Source organism: Colossoma macropomum, unplaced genomic scaffold (assembly GCF_904425465.1).
Source record: "Colossoma macropomum unplaced genomic scaffold, Colossoma_macropomum, whole genome shotgun sequence".
NCBI lineage: Eukaryota > Metazoa > Chordata > Actinopteri > Characiformes > Serrasalmidae > Colossoma > Colossoma macropomum.
Genome location: NW_023494792.1, coordinates 19,327,032 through 19,345,241, shown reverse-complemented (window position 1 = coordinate 19,345,241; position 18,210 = coordinate 19,327,032). Strand labels below are relative to the sequence as shown.

Here is an 18,210-nt window from a genome sequence, read left to right as displayed (position 1 = left end):
CACCCTATGAAATGCAACAGGACGTAGTGTACTGTTAATCCCTGGATGAAGTACTAGAACCGTGGAAAAATTACCTGTATGTTGCAAACTGATTGAACTCCACCATCCCAGGCTGTCTTACATGAAAGGGTAGAACTTAGAACTATTTAGCACAAAATGTTAGAATTCTGTTTCAGACGATACTGCCCTTCAAAATTCCAGGTAGTCGACGGTCAAGTACATCAGAATTGATACGAGGGAGCGTTTTGAATTTAATTAATATCCACTAATAGCCATCTTTAACATTTTTAATTTCTTTTCTGTATGAGTTCTGAGCTCACCTGAGCATTAATCTGAACTTATTTATCATATTTTTTTTAATCTAATCACATGAAACTACTGATTTTTAACCAGACAAGAGAAAATTCAAAGGTGACTATGAATTAAAGTATGTAAATTACACGTAATAAAAAATCAAATGTGTGCTTTACAATAATTATCCAGGATCCATGATATTTATGTTCTTGGACATGAATAGTTTAAATGCATGCTGAATAGAAAACACACACAACAATGGCAAAGTATGGAAATAGACTTCATGGACAAAGGTATGTGGACATCCCCTCTAACTGGCTATTTCTCACCACACCTATTGATAATAGGTGCATGAAATCAAGCATAAAGCCATGCAAACATCATAGAAAAATACTGGCAGCAGAATGTGGCTTAACGTTACACAGTCATAGGTTTCCACCTTTCCAACAAGTAAGTTAACCAAATTCCTGCCCTGCTAAAGCTGCCCTGGTCAACTGTTATAAGTAGAAACTTATTTTAAATGGAAACGTCCGAAATCAAGAACATCTCAGTAGCAAACCAGTAGTCCACACCAGGTCATAGAACGGGACAGCCAACTACTGAAGCTTAGAAAGCGCAGGAAGAAATTGACTACTGTGCACAGAGCCCTGATCCTGTCCCCATCCAACCCGTTTGGGGTGAACTGGAATGCACACTGCGAGTGAGCTCCTATCACCCAACATTAGTGGATGACCTCACTAATGCACTTGTGGCTGAATGGATGCAAAACCCTGCAGACATTTTCCAAAATCTAGGGAAAAGCCTTCTCAGAAGAGTGGAGGCTGTTACAGCAGCGGACAAGTGCGGACAAACTCCATCTGAATGCTCATCGCTTTCGCATGTGATGTTCAACAAGCATACGTGGATGTGCTGTTTCAATGTTCTCATCATGTATAACATATCATAGTCAGTCAGTGCTGATATGTTCACAGCAAAGCATCTGTAATGGCAATCATTCGTCTAAATCAATGAGCAACACAAACGCGAGACCCCTCTATAAGGTAGCTCCACAGGTCTGCAAGCTTTCACAGGCCAAAATTAGAGTGGCAGTATGAGAATCCTTCAGCCTCTGAGGACAGAGTTCATTTTCTACCTCAAAAAACATAACAGATGCAACGGGCATTCCAAAAAAGGCCCGGCCTCCACCCCAGACAGCAGAGAGCTTATCAAAGTAAATATGAGAACCAAAGACACGTCAGTGACAAGCACATATCTTTCCTGCTGCCGAGGCCTGGCAGAAAATTATGTTATCGACGTATCAGGGCTATATCTGTGCGTCTGCTATTAGAATAATATCCTGGCTTGTCCAGATATTGTCCCATTGAATAAATATGGAAGGTGTACAGGCACAAGGCACCATCTGCTTCTCATCAGATTATTCTCACTTAATGTGAAGACTGGAATCAAGGTCAGGGCCAAACACTGCTGTGTAACAAGATCAATCTAAAACTTTCTCTGAAAATAGACCTTCAAGGTAAGTTTACTTCAAGTACTTTAAGTAAAAGTACTTTAATTCTGAACTCTCAGTTTTCTGTTAGAACTAAGAAAAACCTGTATGTAAAAATAAATCTATACAGGTGGACACAGATGAACCAGCTTCAAGAATGCAAACTCATTGCCTTTATATAGAGCAATAAACTCTCAGCAATAAGCCACTGTGCCTATTTCACCTCCTTCTCTGATCATGACTATATCTGACCAATCTCACTTCTCTCATGTTTTCACCACTTGTGACACAAAAAAAGAAAAAAACGAAGTGCTTAAAGATTTGACAAGACTTTTAGAAGCCGTCATTCACACTTACATCAAACGATCAAGTCAAATGTTTGTAAACAACTGAGCAAATGTGACTGATTACCATACTTTTGCCAGAATTTGCAGTTCTCATCATTCATTTAAATTAAGCCCATATTTTAGTTCGGAAAATATATATGCTGCATGCGCTCACCGAATGATTAAAGGGTTGTTAGGCTTAAATATTCAAAACACAAGATATTTTCTGAACGTTACTAACAACAATGCCAGACAATGCAAAAGTCCTGAGAACCACTAAATTAACGCTTTTTTAATCTCAAATAATCTAAAATAAAATACATGAAATTTTGCTTACATTAAAATCTACATGGATGGAATGTTGGCAAGCAAGTGACCCTTCATGTAGTTTAGCTTCCTGAATTACAGAATACCATTTTTGTTAATACCTCACAAAGGCTCTGGATGTCAGAGTCAAGGGTATATCTGCTAGCTTTCAGCATCTGATGCTCCTAAACTTGCTGTGGCTTTTTTATATGCATAAAATCTTTAGAATTCCTCTCACAGAGTAGATCCGCTTCACTGGAATAAAGGCTGGTTAATCTTGGCTGGAATACAGCAAGCTGACCACAGCATACCAGGCCACAGGCCTGTGATATGGATTTGGCGTCGCACTGCTCTCACAGTATAGTCATTCATACGAGCGCTCCTCTCAGTTGTGCTGAAGCCTGCTCTATTTTCCCAGCGAGTGCGTCTTGACGGGGAGGAGAGGGAGAGCTCCATAAGAGGGATCAGTTTTTGGCAGGCGAGGGTTACAGTCTGTCAGTGAGGTTTCTCTATGTTGAATTTTTTTTTTTACTATCTTCATAGAAGAGGGGTCCCTGAGACGTTTCATGAAATGAAATAACTATTGAAAAAAATGGGCTAAAAATGAACATAAGAGGGAGAGAAGAAAGCACGGATCTGCTGAATACCGTGGCAACAAATCAAGGGCCCATTTTCATGGTGCGCTGCTAAGAAGACACTCATGCCAAGACCAGACAGATTTGTTGTGAGCATCCTGGTAGAAGGCAGCCATGTTCTTCCTTGACTCGACATGCAAGAGAAGTGCTTAAAAAGCGTCATATGCGCCGTCAGCATCCTAAACACATGCTTGTCTCTGTTGCATCAGCTACAGCGACTTCACTTCTTAAGGATCCATCAAAGCTGCTGGTGATGGCTGATGGGAAACAGCTTGCATTAAGAGCAGAAGCAACTCCTGAGCTTCAGCTACAGTAGCTGTGAGCATTAGAGAGCACCTGCTCTGATGGTATGCATCCAAGCGGGCGAGTGTGTGTGTGGTCTCTAGCCACCAACTGTATCAACAGAGATAGAGCATAATTGGCCCTGTGCCATACAATGGCTTGGCCACACAGACTGTTTGTGCTCTTGGTGAAGCTTGTTTTCTGACCCACAGTGCTAGACAGACTTGCTGGAGGGAGAGCAAACCAAGCTCGGCCACCGAGGGGACAGATCAGAAAACAGAATGGAAAAGGGCAGTGGTGAGAGAAGAAGATAAGAACTCCCTCCTGCTTCCGATGCTTTAACTCCAGCCACGCCCACTCCAGTCAAGTAGTGTGTGTCCATTACAGCTGTATGTGTGGGGGACTGCAACCAAGACATTTTTCGCAGAAGCTCAGTACTGTCGCAGAAGCTCAGTACTGTCTGTAATCACAGGAGAAAAGACCGCAAAAGAAACCTGAAGCACAGCGCCTTTAATCCACCGTATGATAACAGCAGGCTGAGAGTGATCATAATAGTAAGATTCCTTTTCAATATATCACTCCTGCTGAAATGATAGCTTTACAAAAGGGGAAAAAACTCTTTACCTTAACGTCTGTTATTACCAACTGCCTATTTCAGTACTGGTTTTAACACTTGGCCTCGTCATTTCCCTTCAGGGAAATACCCAAAGTCATTTTCTGGGCCGTTCCATTACTTTATTAGCTCAAGTGAAGGGTGTTGGATGAGCCCTCCGAAGAACGAGGGATTGACTTAGCAGCAGAACATGCCCACAAATAATTGCAACCTGATGCATTTCCCTTTTCAACTCTGAAAATAATGACGGACAAACTGTTTATAAGCCATAGCAGTGAACTACTTTAAAATAATTAACATTTCAAATATATATATATATATATATATATATATATATATATATATATATATATATATATATATATATATATATATATGTATATATATATTCATATAAGGCTACGAATACCAGTCCACGTCAAAATATAGCTTATGATATTCAAACGTTGTCACTGACACACACGCGCACACACACACACACAGCTTTCAGGTAAAAGGGTGCAGGGAATGGCAGTCAGCGATAAGGTGACAAGACACTAAACAACTCACAGACAGGAGCGTCAGAATAAACACCCTTAGCCTTCCTCTGTCAGAAGAGCGCAATAACACAACAGCTCAGCCTGCAATGACACCAGCAAAACAATCTATTTCGGAAAGGCTCTGTGTCCTACAACAGAAATAGTCTTATCTTTTATACTGGGTGTCTCTGGTGTGACAGAGTGCTTTGATAATTATAGAAATTTAGGTTACTGTTAAAATCTACATATTCAAAACCAAACATGTCCCACGGACACTTCTGTTACAGCAGGCCAGAAAGTATGTTAAGACTAAGACTGCATCTTCTCATTCGGTAAACAAAAGTTAAAATGCTTTGAGCGCTGGTCTCTCTGCATGTTACCACCCTGTTGTTCTTCAATACACAGCCTTTTCAAAAAAAACAGTAATTAGCAAGCAAGACCTCAAAGCACACGCTAACCCTTCGGGAAGTCTAATAATACATACAGTTATGTTAACAATACATACAGGCTCCAGCGCAGCACTCTTCTCTTAGCGTTGGTGGAAGCCACCCTTTTACACTGATCCCAGACCAGCTTTGTGGTTTGTCTTATAATGGCTGAGATTTGAATTCGGATAAGGGAAGCTGCTCTTGGAAGAACATAAAAGGCCTTCTTCCCCTGAGAGCTGATATACCTGACCACCCTCATTAGCCTCAGCAGGTTAAATGTTTGCTAGAGTAGGGGTGTGTCCCTAAGGAGCCAGAAGTGGGTCAGCGGTGAATATTTATTCAATACAGGTACACTACTACAGGCTGTTAATTGCACTGTAGCCCCTCTAGTTTTGATCTAATCTAAACCTTTGATTAGTACAAATACAGATAACATTAAAGTCCCTACTGTCACTTCCAATGTACGGGATACTCTTTCTTAAAGCAGGTTTACACTGAGATTTTGGTCACCATAATGCTGTAGCAGACAAACTGTGACAGAATTCTTTGATCGTGAGATAAAATCAGTGGTCTTGGAATGCTTAAGGTGACATGCGTCACACCCGCCGATTCAGTGCCTTTGCGACCAAAGACAGCCTTTGTTAAGCAGTGTCAGAAATTTTGGTCCAATTTTTCCAATTTGATCGCTGCGAGAGGAGAGAGAGAGAGACAGAGAGAGAGAGAGAGAGAGAGAGAGAGAGAGAGAGAGAGAGAGAGAGAGAGAGAGAGCAAAAATGACAAATTAAGGTAAAAAGTTTATTACAAACAAGTAATAGCTTACATATGTTAGCATGACCCAGCATTCAGCTCTCATATAGAAACTGACCTGCCTTGAAATGGCAGAGCTGTCTACCACATAACAGAACGAAAGATGAACCTAGTTCCCTTAAGCTCCCTTTGGAGAATGGACATTCCTCCAGCCATGGACAACTATCCTGAAACTGCCCTGAAAACTCTCCCTCTTCCCTGTTTAATGCATGTTTTTCTCTCGCAAAACATAACATTGAGGGCTTTTTTGGTTGTGCAGCTACATTTTTTGGTTAAAAAAAAAAAAAGCCATTTTCTTGCATCGCATGTCTATCAGCAGAAAATCTCTGTTGTATAATATGGTCTGCATTATAAGGGAAACTGTCTGCCATGGAATTTGACCAAGATTTTATTCGCAGCATGACATTCAATGAATGTATAAGACCACCATTATTGCACAGTCCACAATAGGCTTTTCCCATTGAACAGACCCTTAACAAATTTGTTAGAACAGTCAAATTTTTAGGCCCCCAAAAAAATAATACATTTAGCCACAACACAGGATCCACAGACGTGGGAATCTACAGATAACTGGATTTCATTCATCAAAATATCTCAACTGTTCATATCAGTAAACAATAAATATCAGCATTAGCCTTGTATACAAAACAAACAGTTCTCTGAAAGATCGTCCCTGAGAGCCAAATCAAAATGTTACTTTTATTTTACATCTATCCATCTAGCAGATGCTCTTCTCCGGAGCAGTCAAAAGTGGCCAGATTAGAAAACAATTGAGGGCTCGACTTCTTATAGTGAGACGAAGAGACTGAAGTCATCTAAGAAAGAAGCCATGTGCTCTGTGTGAACGTCTGAGAGTGAATGGAGGAGCAGGGAGCCCTGCGCTGCGTATGTGAATGGGGGAGGGGACAGACTACCTTGAGAAGGGTTTGTGAAAAGAGGTAGGGGGGTGGGCAGCCTCTATTATTAAAAGGGGCGAAGGGTACGAAGACAGAGATCTAATGTGGGCCTCCAGCACAGGAGCGCCTCATTCCAAGCAGCAGTAAAGCATTCCAAGACTCTCTCTCCTTGTTTTCCAGTCTTCTGCAGAACGGAGCAGAGATGACTCATGTCAGAGAACGGCTGTAGGTGAAGCTAATGCTCGGTAGAATATTCTCTTCTCAGACACTGGGATAAGGAAGCACTGGAAAAAAAACACCAACAAAAACAGTAGCTCCCAGTAGCTTTATTCTCACGTTCCCTCTCTTTCTCTTCCCCTGGGCTCTCCCTCTCGCTCTACGGCTCTTTCTCACCTGTCTGTGACTGCCCTTTCCATTACCGCTCCAGCCTCCTCTTCTTCAACAGACGCTGCCGTTGCTTTTATCTCCACGCTGCAGGCATTCGTGACAGCCAGCCAGCTTAAAAGCAGCACCGCGCTCAAACTCTCAAGGGTGAAAAACAGATTAAAAAACATTGTCCACAGCTCTGCGGCTTCGTGGAGTAAAGTTAGAAACATCTCTGTTAATCAGCTGGCATCTCTTTGATCTGCCACAGTTTCCAAGGCAAAGCTGCAGCTGGAAATAAACCATGTTGTTCCTCCATATGGACCAAAACACACAAATGGACGTGAGGGAGTAGAAACAGACAATAGGTTTCCTCAAGTGTTCCTGGTGGATTTTAAGCTTTTACAGCACAAAAAAAGCTTTCTGAATATGTTTGTCAGGAAGGGCTTAGGCACAAAAAGAAAAGAAAAGAAGAAAAAAGAAAAATATTCAAATCATTTATATGGCTTTAAGGAAATTTTACAACTATTTGATTTGTCAGGATGTATTAAGACCTGGAATCTCGAAACTCAGTGGGGACAACTTTGATTAAATCAGTCACAGCACACACAACATGAGTAACATGATTCATACATAACTAGAAATACATTCATACAGTGATAACACAACAGAAACCTTTCTCTGCTAACTCATTTCAGAAGCTACATTTGTGATTTAGTCACTAGTTCAGCCCTACTTCCTAGACTCTTATGTTGCTTCCTGCTTCAACAGTCAAGCTCCCCAGAAGCACCAGTCAGCCGTAATAAAGGCAGAAGCTGATTCAACAACAATAGGCGACAGATGAGTGCCTGAGGCACTCTTTTGCTTAAAACTGCACCCCGACCCTGTGGGCCAACAAAGCTCCACAGGACAAAAACCAGCCCCAAAGTCCCCAAACGACTAACCAAATTGGTCATGGCCAATGATCCTTCACAGCTTAGCACAGTCCTATATAAACAATTTAGCCATTAATCATGGCCCAAACAGCCAAAGGAGGGAGACCGGGACATGCTGCAGGTCACTGGGGAGACATAAGGAGTCATTAAATCACCTGCACAGCTTTTTCATTAGACCGTGTAATTTACAGTCAGGGTGAAGGTGATGATACAGCCCACTGTGGTAAATGAAAAACCAGTGAGATTACTGGTGCTTCTGAACATGATGTATCCCGACCCTGAAGTCCCACTGAGAGCTGGACGAGTCATAATCTAATTACCATGTTTTAAGGAAGGAAGGAAGGTTTTCTAGATAATACAAAAAGTACCCTGTAATGGACCCTATAATGATAGCTGCTCTCAGACATCAGTGACATAATTTTAAACTAACTGAAGAATGATCACTTTTCTGCTATAAAATGTGATGAAAACAGGATATTCAACTACTACCGCACCACCTCGGGTATTTAAGATGGTATGTTTACTGACCGCAACAGATTACAGACTAGTCAAGAAGTGCTGCTTTTAATAACACGCATGTGGAATGTAAATCAGGCAGCCAATCAACAGTCTAGATTTTGGAACAAGTATGCTTATTGGCTCACTGATGCAATTTATGTTTTTTATTGAATTACATGGAATTTTAACACTTGGTAGCACTGAAGAAATTCAGTCAGTACCATAAAAGTACTGATTGTCGATACTCGGCCCTGATCATAATCACAACCCTGATATTCTGTCTACACTGTGCAGCTGAAGCTTCTCTGCCATTCTGTTCTCATCCCACTCAATCTCTACAACAAACTCATACACAGCCATCCAGGCACATATTTACTCAGGGAGCTCAAGCTGACAGCCAGCGCTTCCTAATTGCTTCCTGCATAATACACAATAGTTTCCCCTCCGGAAGCCTCATCAATACAACCCATTACGGCTCAAAATACAAACCACTGTGGCTGAGACCAGGAGACTCAAAACATGGAGGTGTGCAGACCAAATGCCCCATTAATACAATACTATGGCCTGCTCCCCATAAGCCTGTCACTATTATTACCTAATCACAACTATACAACATGACTGCAGTCATTTTCCACAGGTTTTAGCTATCATAATAGTATGTGTTCATCACAACAAACACAATGTGAATTAGGTGAGTATCTAATCAGTCAGGGTGAGACAGATGAAGGTAAATGAAAGAAAGCAGAAAATGCATTTATTGAGACATGTCATGGGGTTTTATGAAAATCTCTGACTGCTGCTTCAACACCTTTAGAGGGCAGCAGTGAGAAATGTTTGTTTATATGAGCACGAGCTGTTGAGAGTTGGGAGCTGATAAGCATTGACAGCTAGAAGCCAAGATAGCTCTGGCATAGTGATAGACAGATATCGATATTGGGCTGATATCAGCAGTAAATGCTGGATCAGAGTGAAAAGGTATTCATCTGAACCAATCCTGTAACAAATCTATCCTGAAATAGCACTCACTCACATTCTGTGACCTGATGTTAGCTGTGTATTGGCAATGTTAGACTCTGTAATTTAGTAGTTGTACATAATGAGTTAAAAAAAAAAAGAAAAGAAAATGACATTCATTCATTGCACTTTTTTATATGGCACTTAAACGCCAGCTAAATTTTATGATGGTGACATGCCTTCTTGTTAGAAATTAGGAATCATTTCCAGTTACTTCTCCTAGATGAGTACATGTATAGGTGAAAAATAGACTAGAGACTACGGATATGAAGCACGATGTTTACACATGCATACCTTGGGATACCTTTGGGAACTTCACCAAGACCATCAAGGCTGTATGCAGTGTTCTTCATTTAATAAGAATAAAATAGGAATAAAATAATTAGAATAGAATAAGCTAGCATGCCCAGTTGCCCAGATCTGGGCTCACTGTGCTCACAAAGCCCTGAGGGAGCACTTGTACTCCTCACCCTGGCTTTCTGTGGAACACATACACACACACACTTCGTTTGGGCTTGCCAGAAGCCATGGCTCAAACAGTTCCAATAACACCCACTCCAAGGTATTTTGTGTGCATGTGTAGGCCGTTGGGGGTGTGGGGCAGAGAAGCAAAGTGCTTCTTTAATTATCACTAGTCCACTGCCAAAGTCATCTGTGCTGCGGTCAGCTTCTGTCACTGCCCCTGCTGACAGCTTCCATGCCGAGTTATTAAAGTGGGCGACAACACTGTTGGTGTATGTGTGTGTGTGTGTGTGTGCATGTGCGTGTGTGCATAGGAGCGAGTTAAAGAGCATACAACTGGCAAACAACCTCTGGGGATCCAATACAGAATATTACATGTAAACAATCACACATGTACATACACAAATGAAGAAAAGAGTATTTTGTTCAGGCAAGGGGTTAAACTGCATCCCCAGAGACGAGTCCTGTGTGAAGAGTTAAGGAATGTGTACTGCTGTCATACCACAGGCAGTGAGTAATTGCACGCCTTAACTCATGTCTAATTAGCAACAGCAATTTCACTGTGATGGAAGAGAACCTACAACAACAGCAGCGCTGGATTCATTCTCGCACATTAAACAGGAAAAATATTTATTATCCACTGCTACTTAAGGATGAAATTAATTGGCTTCCTGACAATGTAGAAGGGGGAAAAGGAACTACCAAAAAATGAATTCATATCAGTCTTTTGGGGCAGCATCTGTGCTGAGGGATAGGCTAGTTATGAAAAGTTCACACAGGGTTCACTGCTAATTTAATCCACGAACTCCCCTGGCTTGCTCAGGGGATGAGAAGGTCGGAGGACAGAGAAAGTCAATCATAAGTATCAGAAGATGCCATAATTGCCTGACACTTCACAATTCATTCACTCAAAGGTCAGTCTCCTGCAGTCCATTCCCTTGGAAACATCTTGAAACATCTCTAAAGAAAACTGGTGCTGCTGTAGATCCTGATGTTCAAAGCAAACCAAAGCACAGTTGCTCTAGGACCTCATGCAGAAACTAGTCAGTTTCGCGGCATGTCGGCCTTGTGGGTTTTAAGGGCGTCTGTTCCTGGCTCTCCAGCGAATCAATGGACGATCCAGCAGAGGGCTAGCTCAGGCCAGTGCTTGCCCTGAAGAGACAGAGCTGCTACTCCATAAAACTAATGAGAAGAAAAGGCCAGTTTATCATTCACAAGCCATCTCCAAGCCTGGCTGTCTTTTATGGCTGCTGTGGACTGTATGGAGCAGCAATGTACTGAAGGGCTTTTAAATGCATCACTCATGTTAGGTGGATGGACATTTGTCTGCAACATTTTCCATTTGTTTTCAACAGGAAGCCTCAGATTTGCCACACATGGCTGCGCAGTGCATGCATTGCACAAATAAATCTGGCCAATGTGATGCGTCTACCCAATGAGGAGGCAGCTGGTGTTTGCATGATTTGTGTCTGCAGCTCAAGGTAAGAAACATTGGCTCCATTTTTCAAACATTCATGTGTGACATTGAAGACACTGGCAAAAGCTAATATATTTAAACACAACTGTCTACCTCCAAAATTTTAAATCTGAGCAAAAAACGATCGGTTGGTTGATAACAAACCAAAATGACTGATGTTGACTGCAAGCGGTGAGTAACAATCTAAATCCTAATCTTTCTAAGTTTAATCTTATTAACGTTTTGAAAAATATTAGTTTAATGATGCTTATTACGTTGACTTTCTGATCACTAAAAAACAAAAGAAGCATTACTTATATATCGACTTAGCAAGACTACATTTCAATTGGATTTCTCAGGGAACTCGCACGCAGACACGCACATGCGACCAGCTGAAGGGGCAGGTTGCTTTCCTCACTGTCGACGTGCCGGAGTGCTTTAAATGCTCCACAAGGCACATGTAAGATTAAGGCACTAGCATGACATTTCAAACCTGAAACATCTTATGAGTTTCATTATGTTGATCCATGAAGCACAAAACTGGCCATCAATTAGGGCATTCATTAATGTAGGTTGTGGTCAGGCCTGTAAATAGATTACTGAAGTTAAGGTCTCCAGGTAAGAAAACAAAATACCCACAGTCAGAATATCCTTGCACACGTGGGCTGCTGGCATAGGCCCACAGAGCTAGAACTGTTTTAAGAAAAAAGCAAATCCTCCTGTCAAACATCATCCAAAAACAGCTTTACCACTCTTGGGCACCAAACACAACAACATTTTAAAACCTAAATCTGCACCTTCCTCATTGTAACCCTTACATCATTCAGAGTGAGTGGGAGCACTGTTCTATATAGCATGTCTGAAGTATTTTGTGATATGGAAAAGATCCAGCAGAGGATGGGAGTTGAATCTGACTGCAGGTCTGTAGGTGGGAGAAGGCACAGCCAAACCAAATGCAACCAATTAACCACTCTGTTAAGGACAGCTGTTTTATTTTAATTATTCATGGCAACCTTGAAAACAATCCTAAGGGAAAACACTGACAGTTGCTGAACGAGTTGTGCAAGTACCTCATCTCACCCATAAACTAGTATTTAGAACAGATAAGACCATCAAGAAGATGTAAGTGCACATCAATGTCATGTTAATTGAATGAATGTGAAACACTTTCAGATTCCACTAAAATATTTGCCAGTCCATCACTGTATATTCGCTTTGCTAGCTGTTGATTTCCTCAAGTGCAGAGTCAAGGGAGTTCATATATATTAAAATCGCGCAACCATGCCCCGTGCCCAACATTAAACAGTCGAAAACAATTGCATTCCAAGTTCTAGGCAGCCCTATGTTGACTGAAAGGCAGCCAAGTTTGGCACATTCAATTTCTCACAAATGGCTGTCAAGGCCTTCAGCTTCAATTCCCATACATAACTACGCTCACCACCCCCTTATATACTCACTTTTTCATTCTGAGAACACTAGTATGCCAGGCTGCTGTCAGCAAAAGCTGTGTTGACAAAGTTAAAGTGAAGTTCTAGCCTTTAACCCCACTTCTACTTCTTCCTGTGTCTTCGCAGGCAAGTTCAATAAGTCAACAGAGGTGTTGAACAAGCACTAATAATCAGCTAGGCTTTCTATTCACCAGGGAGGCTCGGAGAAACCAGGAGTGGCCCTGGCCTTTGGATGCTGGTGACCCTTCCACCAGCCAAAGCCACACACCTAGGGGCTGGCTAGTCAAAGATGCATTCACAGATTCAAACACACTCTGCCACTACAAACAGCAACATGAGACCCAACTCAGACTGGAATTTTCCATCTTGCCCAAATTCACAAATTTACTAGTCTCAGTGGCTTCTGAAGCCAAAGCCACAGCATTTCAGTGTGTTGCACTGCCACGCAACTTGGCTTATAGAATGCCTCGTCAACATGAGTTCAAAAATATTCATCCAACTAAATGGGGTTGCGCAAAACAGCAAAAACATGCATTTTATGGTCAAAGACGAAACCAAAAAAAAGGGTCCTAGGTCTAATTTTGGCCACTGTGTTCTCAGAACATTTGCTTCTGCTCAGAAACACTGAAATAATAGGCGAAAATGAAGATGCTTGTGAGTGATTGCAAACAAGGACCAATCTGATCACTGATAAGACCACTACAGGCACAATTCCTTTCCACTGAAGCAGAGCATGCCAAGAAATTATGCCTATTCCATTCCCCACAGCAGAATGAGTGGCACTCAATGAATGACTGAACCAAGCCTCAAATGAGGGCTTTAATGAATACTCTTCACCGTCTATGTCTATATCTCTACACAGGGGTTTAATTAGCCAGGGTGATTAATCCATGTCTCAGTATATAGGATAGGATGAGGGGCAGCTGGGGGGAGATAGATGGCTTCATTCCATGGGCAGAGTTAACAAAGCAGTGTGATCAGGAGCTGGAGCAGTGCAACAGCTGAGAGAGGCCTGCAGACACCCTGCTGCCTGTTGCCATTCACACTTAGACAAGAGCTCACAGATAGGATGTGTTGGGGTGTGTGTGTGCGCTCCGGGCCAGCTGCAGGCAGACAGACCACAGCACAATGCAAAGGAGCAGCAGACTGTGTGTGTGTGTGTATGCGTGTATGCCCATGCACGCGAGGACACACTAATTTCCCCTTGGGTTCAGTGAATAAGATCGCTGCAGTGATATCCTGCTAACAGCGAGAGGGGGGGGTAAAAGGTTGCAGTAAAATGCCAGTCAATCATTTTTACTGACACTGATGAGGATTAAGCTCGCTTTCAAGATCAGAGCCCCCCTACCCCCACACCGAGCTCTAGCGCGAAGGCTGAGATAGCTACAGATGTCTCCATTTCTGCTCATTACCTGCTGTGCCACAAGCAATTAAGCCAAGGCATTTTAATGATAAAGTGACCAGATTCTGCCATTCTCTGAGAGAAACGAGAGATGACAGGCTGCTTCAGGTTTGCAAATCAGAACACTGAGACTTTTATGACGCCTCAGTCATGAATGTGACGACATAAATTGGATACTGCAGCCCACACTGCCAAAATTTCTAACCAGCATGCGTTCTTTAGGCATGTATAACTGCCATACACCTTGAAACAGACCACCAGTATGAACTGTTGAGTGGCAGTCAGAGCAGACATTCACTAAAATACTTACTTATCCAGGGCATCGTATAATGAATGCTGTCAATCTTCGAAATAAACGAGCAATCTTATAGTAAAAGAGCAGGACAAATACGAAGCACCTACCAAATAGGGGTCACAGAAGATCAAACACAGTGTGCTTGGCCATTGAGAGTTACATCAAGCTACAGACAAGGAAATTAGCTAAATAGAAACTGAGCATCAACTGATCTGACACTTCTTTCTTTGAGACGTGTGGCTTAAAATTCACATCTGCAAGACTTAAAGTTCAGAAAAAAAGTGTGTTAAAAAAAATGAACTTATTTTCAGAAGGGAAGTCTTTAGTTAGTAACTCAAAGCTTTCATCTCTAATTTCTTGCCACATGCACGAAACCCCATTTCGAACCAGCACACACAGGTTTTCTCACCTCTGCATCATCCAGAGTTTGCTTTTAAGGAGCTCAATCACTCAGCAAAGCCAACCTGTCAAATCTCCCACAAACCGAAAAGCTGATATTAACAGATATCCCCTCAGGAGGAGTTCAGGATTCAGGATCAAACTTCTGACAAATGGAAAATCCATTTCTCAACAACCTAATCACTGCCATGAAGTAGCCCTTACCTGTCTCCTGTGTTTATTACACCACATCAACCATCAGCTCAGTGGTTCAACACTGACCAGCATCATCAGTCAGTCACAACATGTGAGATTCTCATTTCTAATTTCTGCTCAGCAGCCTTTCAGCTGTCCACTGCACATAACAGAGCATATGAACCAGAGGAACACCACACTAGACCCGGTTCCTGTGTAAAGCAGTGCTCATGGGTGCTCTGCTCTTCTCCTCTATCAGCGCCTTTCCTTCTATGCATCACAGGAATGTCAAATGGTTTCTGGTTGACGACTTGAACCGACCAGCACATTAAGATGGCAGAACTCGACCGCAATTATTAGCTACTAAAACATGAATGGCACTGCGCTGAGATCCACCGGCCGGTGTGATGCATTAGGTGCGGACAGGCTCGAGACTGCAGCATTCCTGAGCGGAAACGGTAACTAGAGGGAAAGACTGGAAGTGATCAAGTACTTTAATATACCCTCAGCCACTGGGGAAAACGACTGAGAGAAAGGAAAAAAAGAGGGAGATAAAGGGGGAAAGAAAGAGAGAGGGAGTGAAACTTACCTTTATCCGCTTTATCTGCAGCCACAAGGCTGGAGGTGAGAGTGGAGAAAAACAGGAGCCACCGCGCTCCCCGCTCCGCCATCACTTTCAGAAGGAAAAGTCCAAAACAAGCCGGAGAAAAACGGTCCGAGTTATCCACCGCGCGCCTCCTCGGCTCTAAGTTCAGCTCTCAGACCCGGTGAACGAATTTCACAGCGAAATGTTGGCAGCGGCACAATCCCGGAGAGGTGTGAGGCTCCCCCGGGAGACACATTGAGCTCTCCGGCGTGCGGCGACGGCGAGGAAGAAGAAGGCTCCAGTTGTTTTCTCCAACTTGGCTGGAGGGGCTGGAGGAGGAGGCATGAAGTCAATCCATCGCCGCTGGAGAACCGCACACGAGCCGGAACTACTCACAGCTACAGCGCGGCGGCTGTAAGGGCGACTCTAACAGCGGAGCGGCGCGGGCAGGCCAGCTCACTCACCCAGCTACTGAAGAGCATTGAAACACTACAGAGGGAGACCGGGTGTGTGTGTGTGTGTGTGTGCGAGGAGACGGCGCGCCGTGCTGTAGTAGGTATTGACCCGCGAAAAACCAGGAGCTGGAAAAACAGATGCGTGGGATTCTGGATTCGCTGGGCGAGAGGAAAAACACGGAGTGGAAACAACAGGAGCGCTGCGTTTCTTATTCCAGTACACTGATTAGGATCTGTTAGTTAGGACTAATTTATACATAACAACCAGTTAAAACTAGTTTAGAATTGACAACCAGTTGAATCTAGTTTGGACATAACAACCATTTAAAACCATAGTCATAACAGTCAGTTAAAACTAGTTTACGAATGACTACCAGACATAACCACCAGTTAAAATTAGTTTAAACATAACATTTAGTTTAAAGTAGTTTGGATATAACAACGATTTAAAACCAGTTTAGATATAACAGTCAGTTAAAACCAGTTTAGACATGACAACCAGTTAAAACTAGTTTAGACATAACAACCAGTTTGTAACTAGTTTAGACATGACAAAAAGTTATAACTAGTTCACACACAACAGACAGTTAACACTAGTTTATAGTCTAAATTAGTTTAGTCTCAGAAAGCACTCAAACCTAGTTTATAACAACCTATGTTGTTACTGGAGCAGGCTAAAAAGTCAATAAATAAATGAACAAATGAACATTTAAACATTTCTAATAAAATCTGATTTGCTAGCTCATTGTGCAGTTAACTAATGAGATGATGAAATGGTGTAAGCTACTTTGTTTGGGGAAGTCTGTAAAAGTCAATTATCCCTTTACAATAATATAACAAACATGCAGAAGTCTTTCCTAACCTTGACTTTAAGCAGAATTAACTGGAAGACCTACAGTGACTGTCCACTTAAGAGTGCCATCAGCTGGTTTCTCTGCTCAACAGCAACTTAATAAATTGCCTAACTTAACAGCTTAAAGGGGCCATAAAAAAAGGGTATGAAATTAAATACCTACACCTCAAGCCAGCAAGGTGCTGGTTGAACATAAACTATGAGCTGGCTTTGCTACAGAAATGAGGCAGGACAGAAAATAAATAGCATAATTTAGATACTTTGCAGAGATTCAGCAGCATAAGCATATTTCTTAGAAAGGGCATAGCATATACATAGCATATCATATAGACACATATATACAGGACATTAATATATTGTGAAAAACAGAGAACTGCTGTGCACAGCTTTAAATAATAAACTAAAAACTACCAGCAGTTTTATGTTATATATTATCTGTTAAAAATGCACAGAGTGTAAATATTTACATCATTATCTTTGCTTAAAGTGTAACTTAATATCCCGTATAATCAGAACACATACAAATACTGTTATATTTAATGTACCATGACCGTTTATGGACCTGTAAGAATCTACACCTAGAGAAAAGAAAATCAGGTCTTATGCAAATACAAAACCTGTTACGAGATGAACTCTTCTCTTGTAAGGGTGGAATTTAATTTTGATTCTTACAACCCATGATGTGCATGGAAGTTGGGTTGTGTAATTAAGCTGGGGTTTCTGTCAAGTGCGGAAAAAGCTCCTGACTAGTTACAGCAGACCAGGCCGCTTCTCATTAATCAAACTCTTTTGTGTGGGTGAGTGTGTGTGACTCATTGTATCTGGCTTTTGTGGACTCAATGTCTCGTGTATCTCTTCTCCGATCCTGACAGCTCCAATTATGGCCAGCTCTTCGGCAGTCTGAGCACTCTTCTCACACAGAAATTCGAGCAAAAGCAAGCAGCAGGAATGAAGGTAATGTGTGTTATTAGGGGTAATTCTGCATTTGAATAAAAAGAGCACATTGTTTGATGAGTGGGCTGGCAGCGGGGGCAAGAAAAAGAAAAAAAACGAGGCTTGTATCTTCCAGGTAACATTTAGATGCTGCTTAAAGACTGGCCTCCCCTCAGATCTACTCCTGTATTATCAAAAATGCAAATACTAATCTTAATGTAGATCCATATCATGAGGCCAGGCCCCTGCAACACTAACTGCTGTTATGGACATTATGTTGCTTTGTCCCTGTTTGATAGAAGACAGGTCGATGCTAAAGCCAAAAGAAGAATGAATTCTTTTCTGG

General features: G+C 42.0%; 1 protein-coding gene across 6 annotated transcripts in view; it reads right to left on the bottom strand.

Annotated features, from left to right (window-relative positions):
- The window catches only part of LOC118811856 (neogenin), a 114,432-nt gene extending 98,273 nt beyond the window's left edge, over window positions 1-16,159 (bottom strand). For all 6 annotated transcript variants that reach the window (XM_036576393.1, XM_036576395.1, XM_036576394.1 and 3 more), the window contains exon 1: window positions 15,627-16,159. In XM_036576393.1, coding sequence (XP_036432286.1) covers window positions 15,627-15,708 — 82 coding nt within the window. In that variant the 5' untranslated portion in view covers window positions 15,709-16,159. The remainder of the gene's footprint in view (window positions 1-15,626) is intronic.
- Between the last annotated feature and the right edge of the window lie 2,051 nt (window positions 16,160-18,210).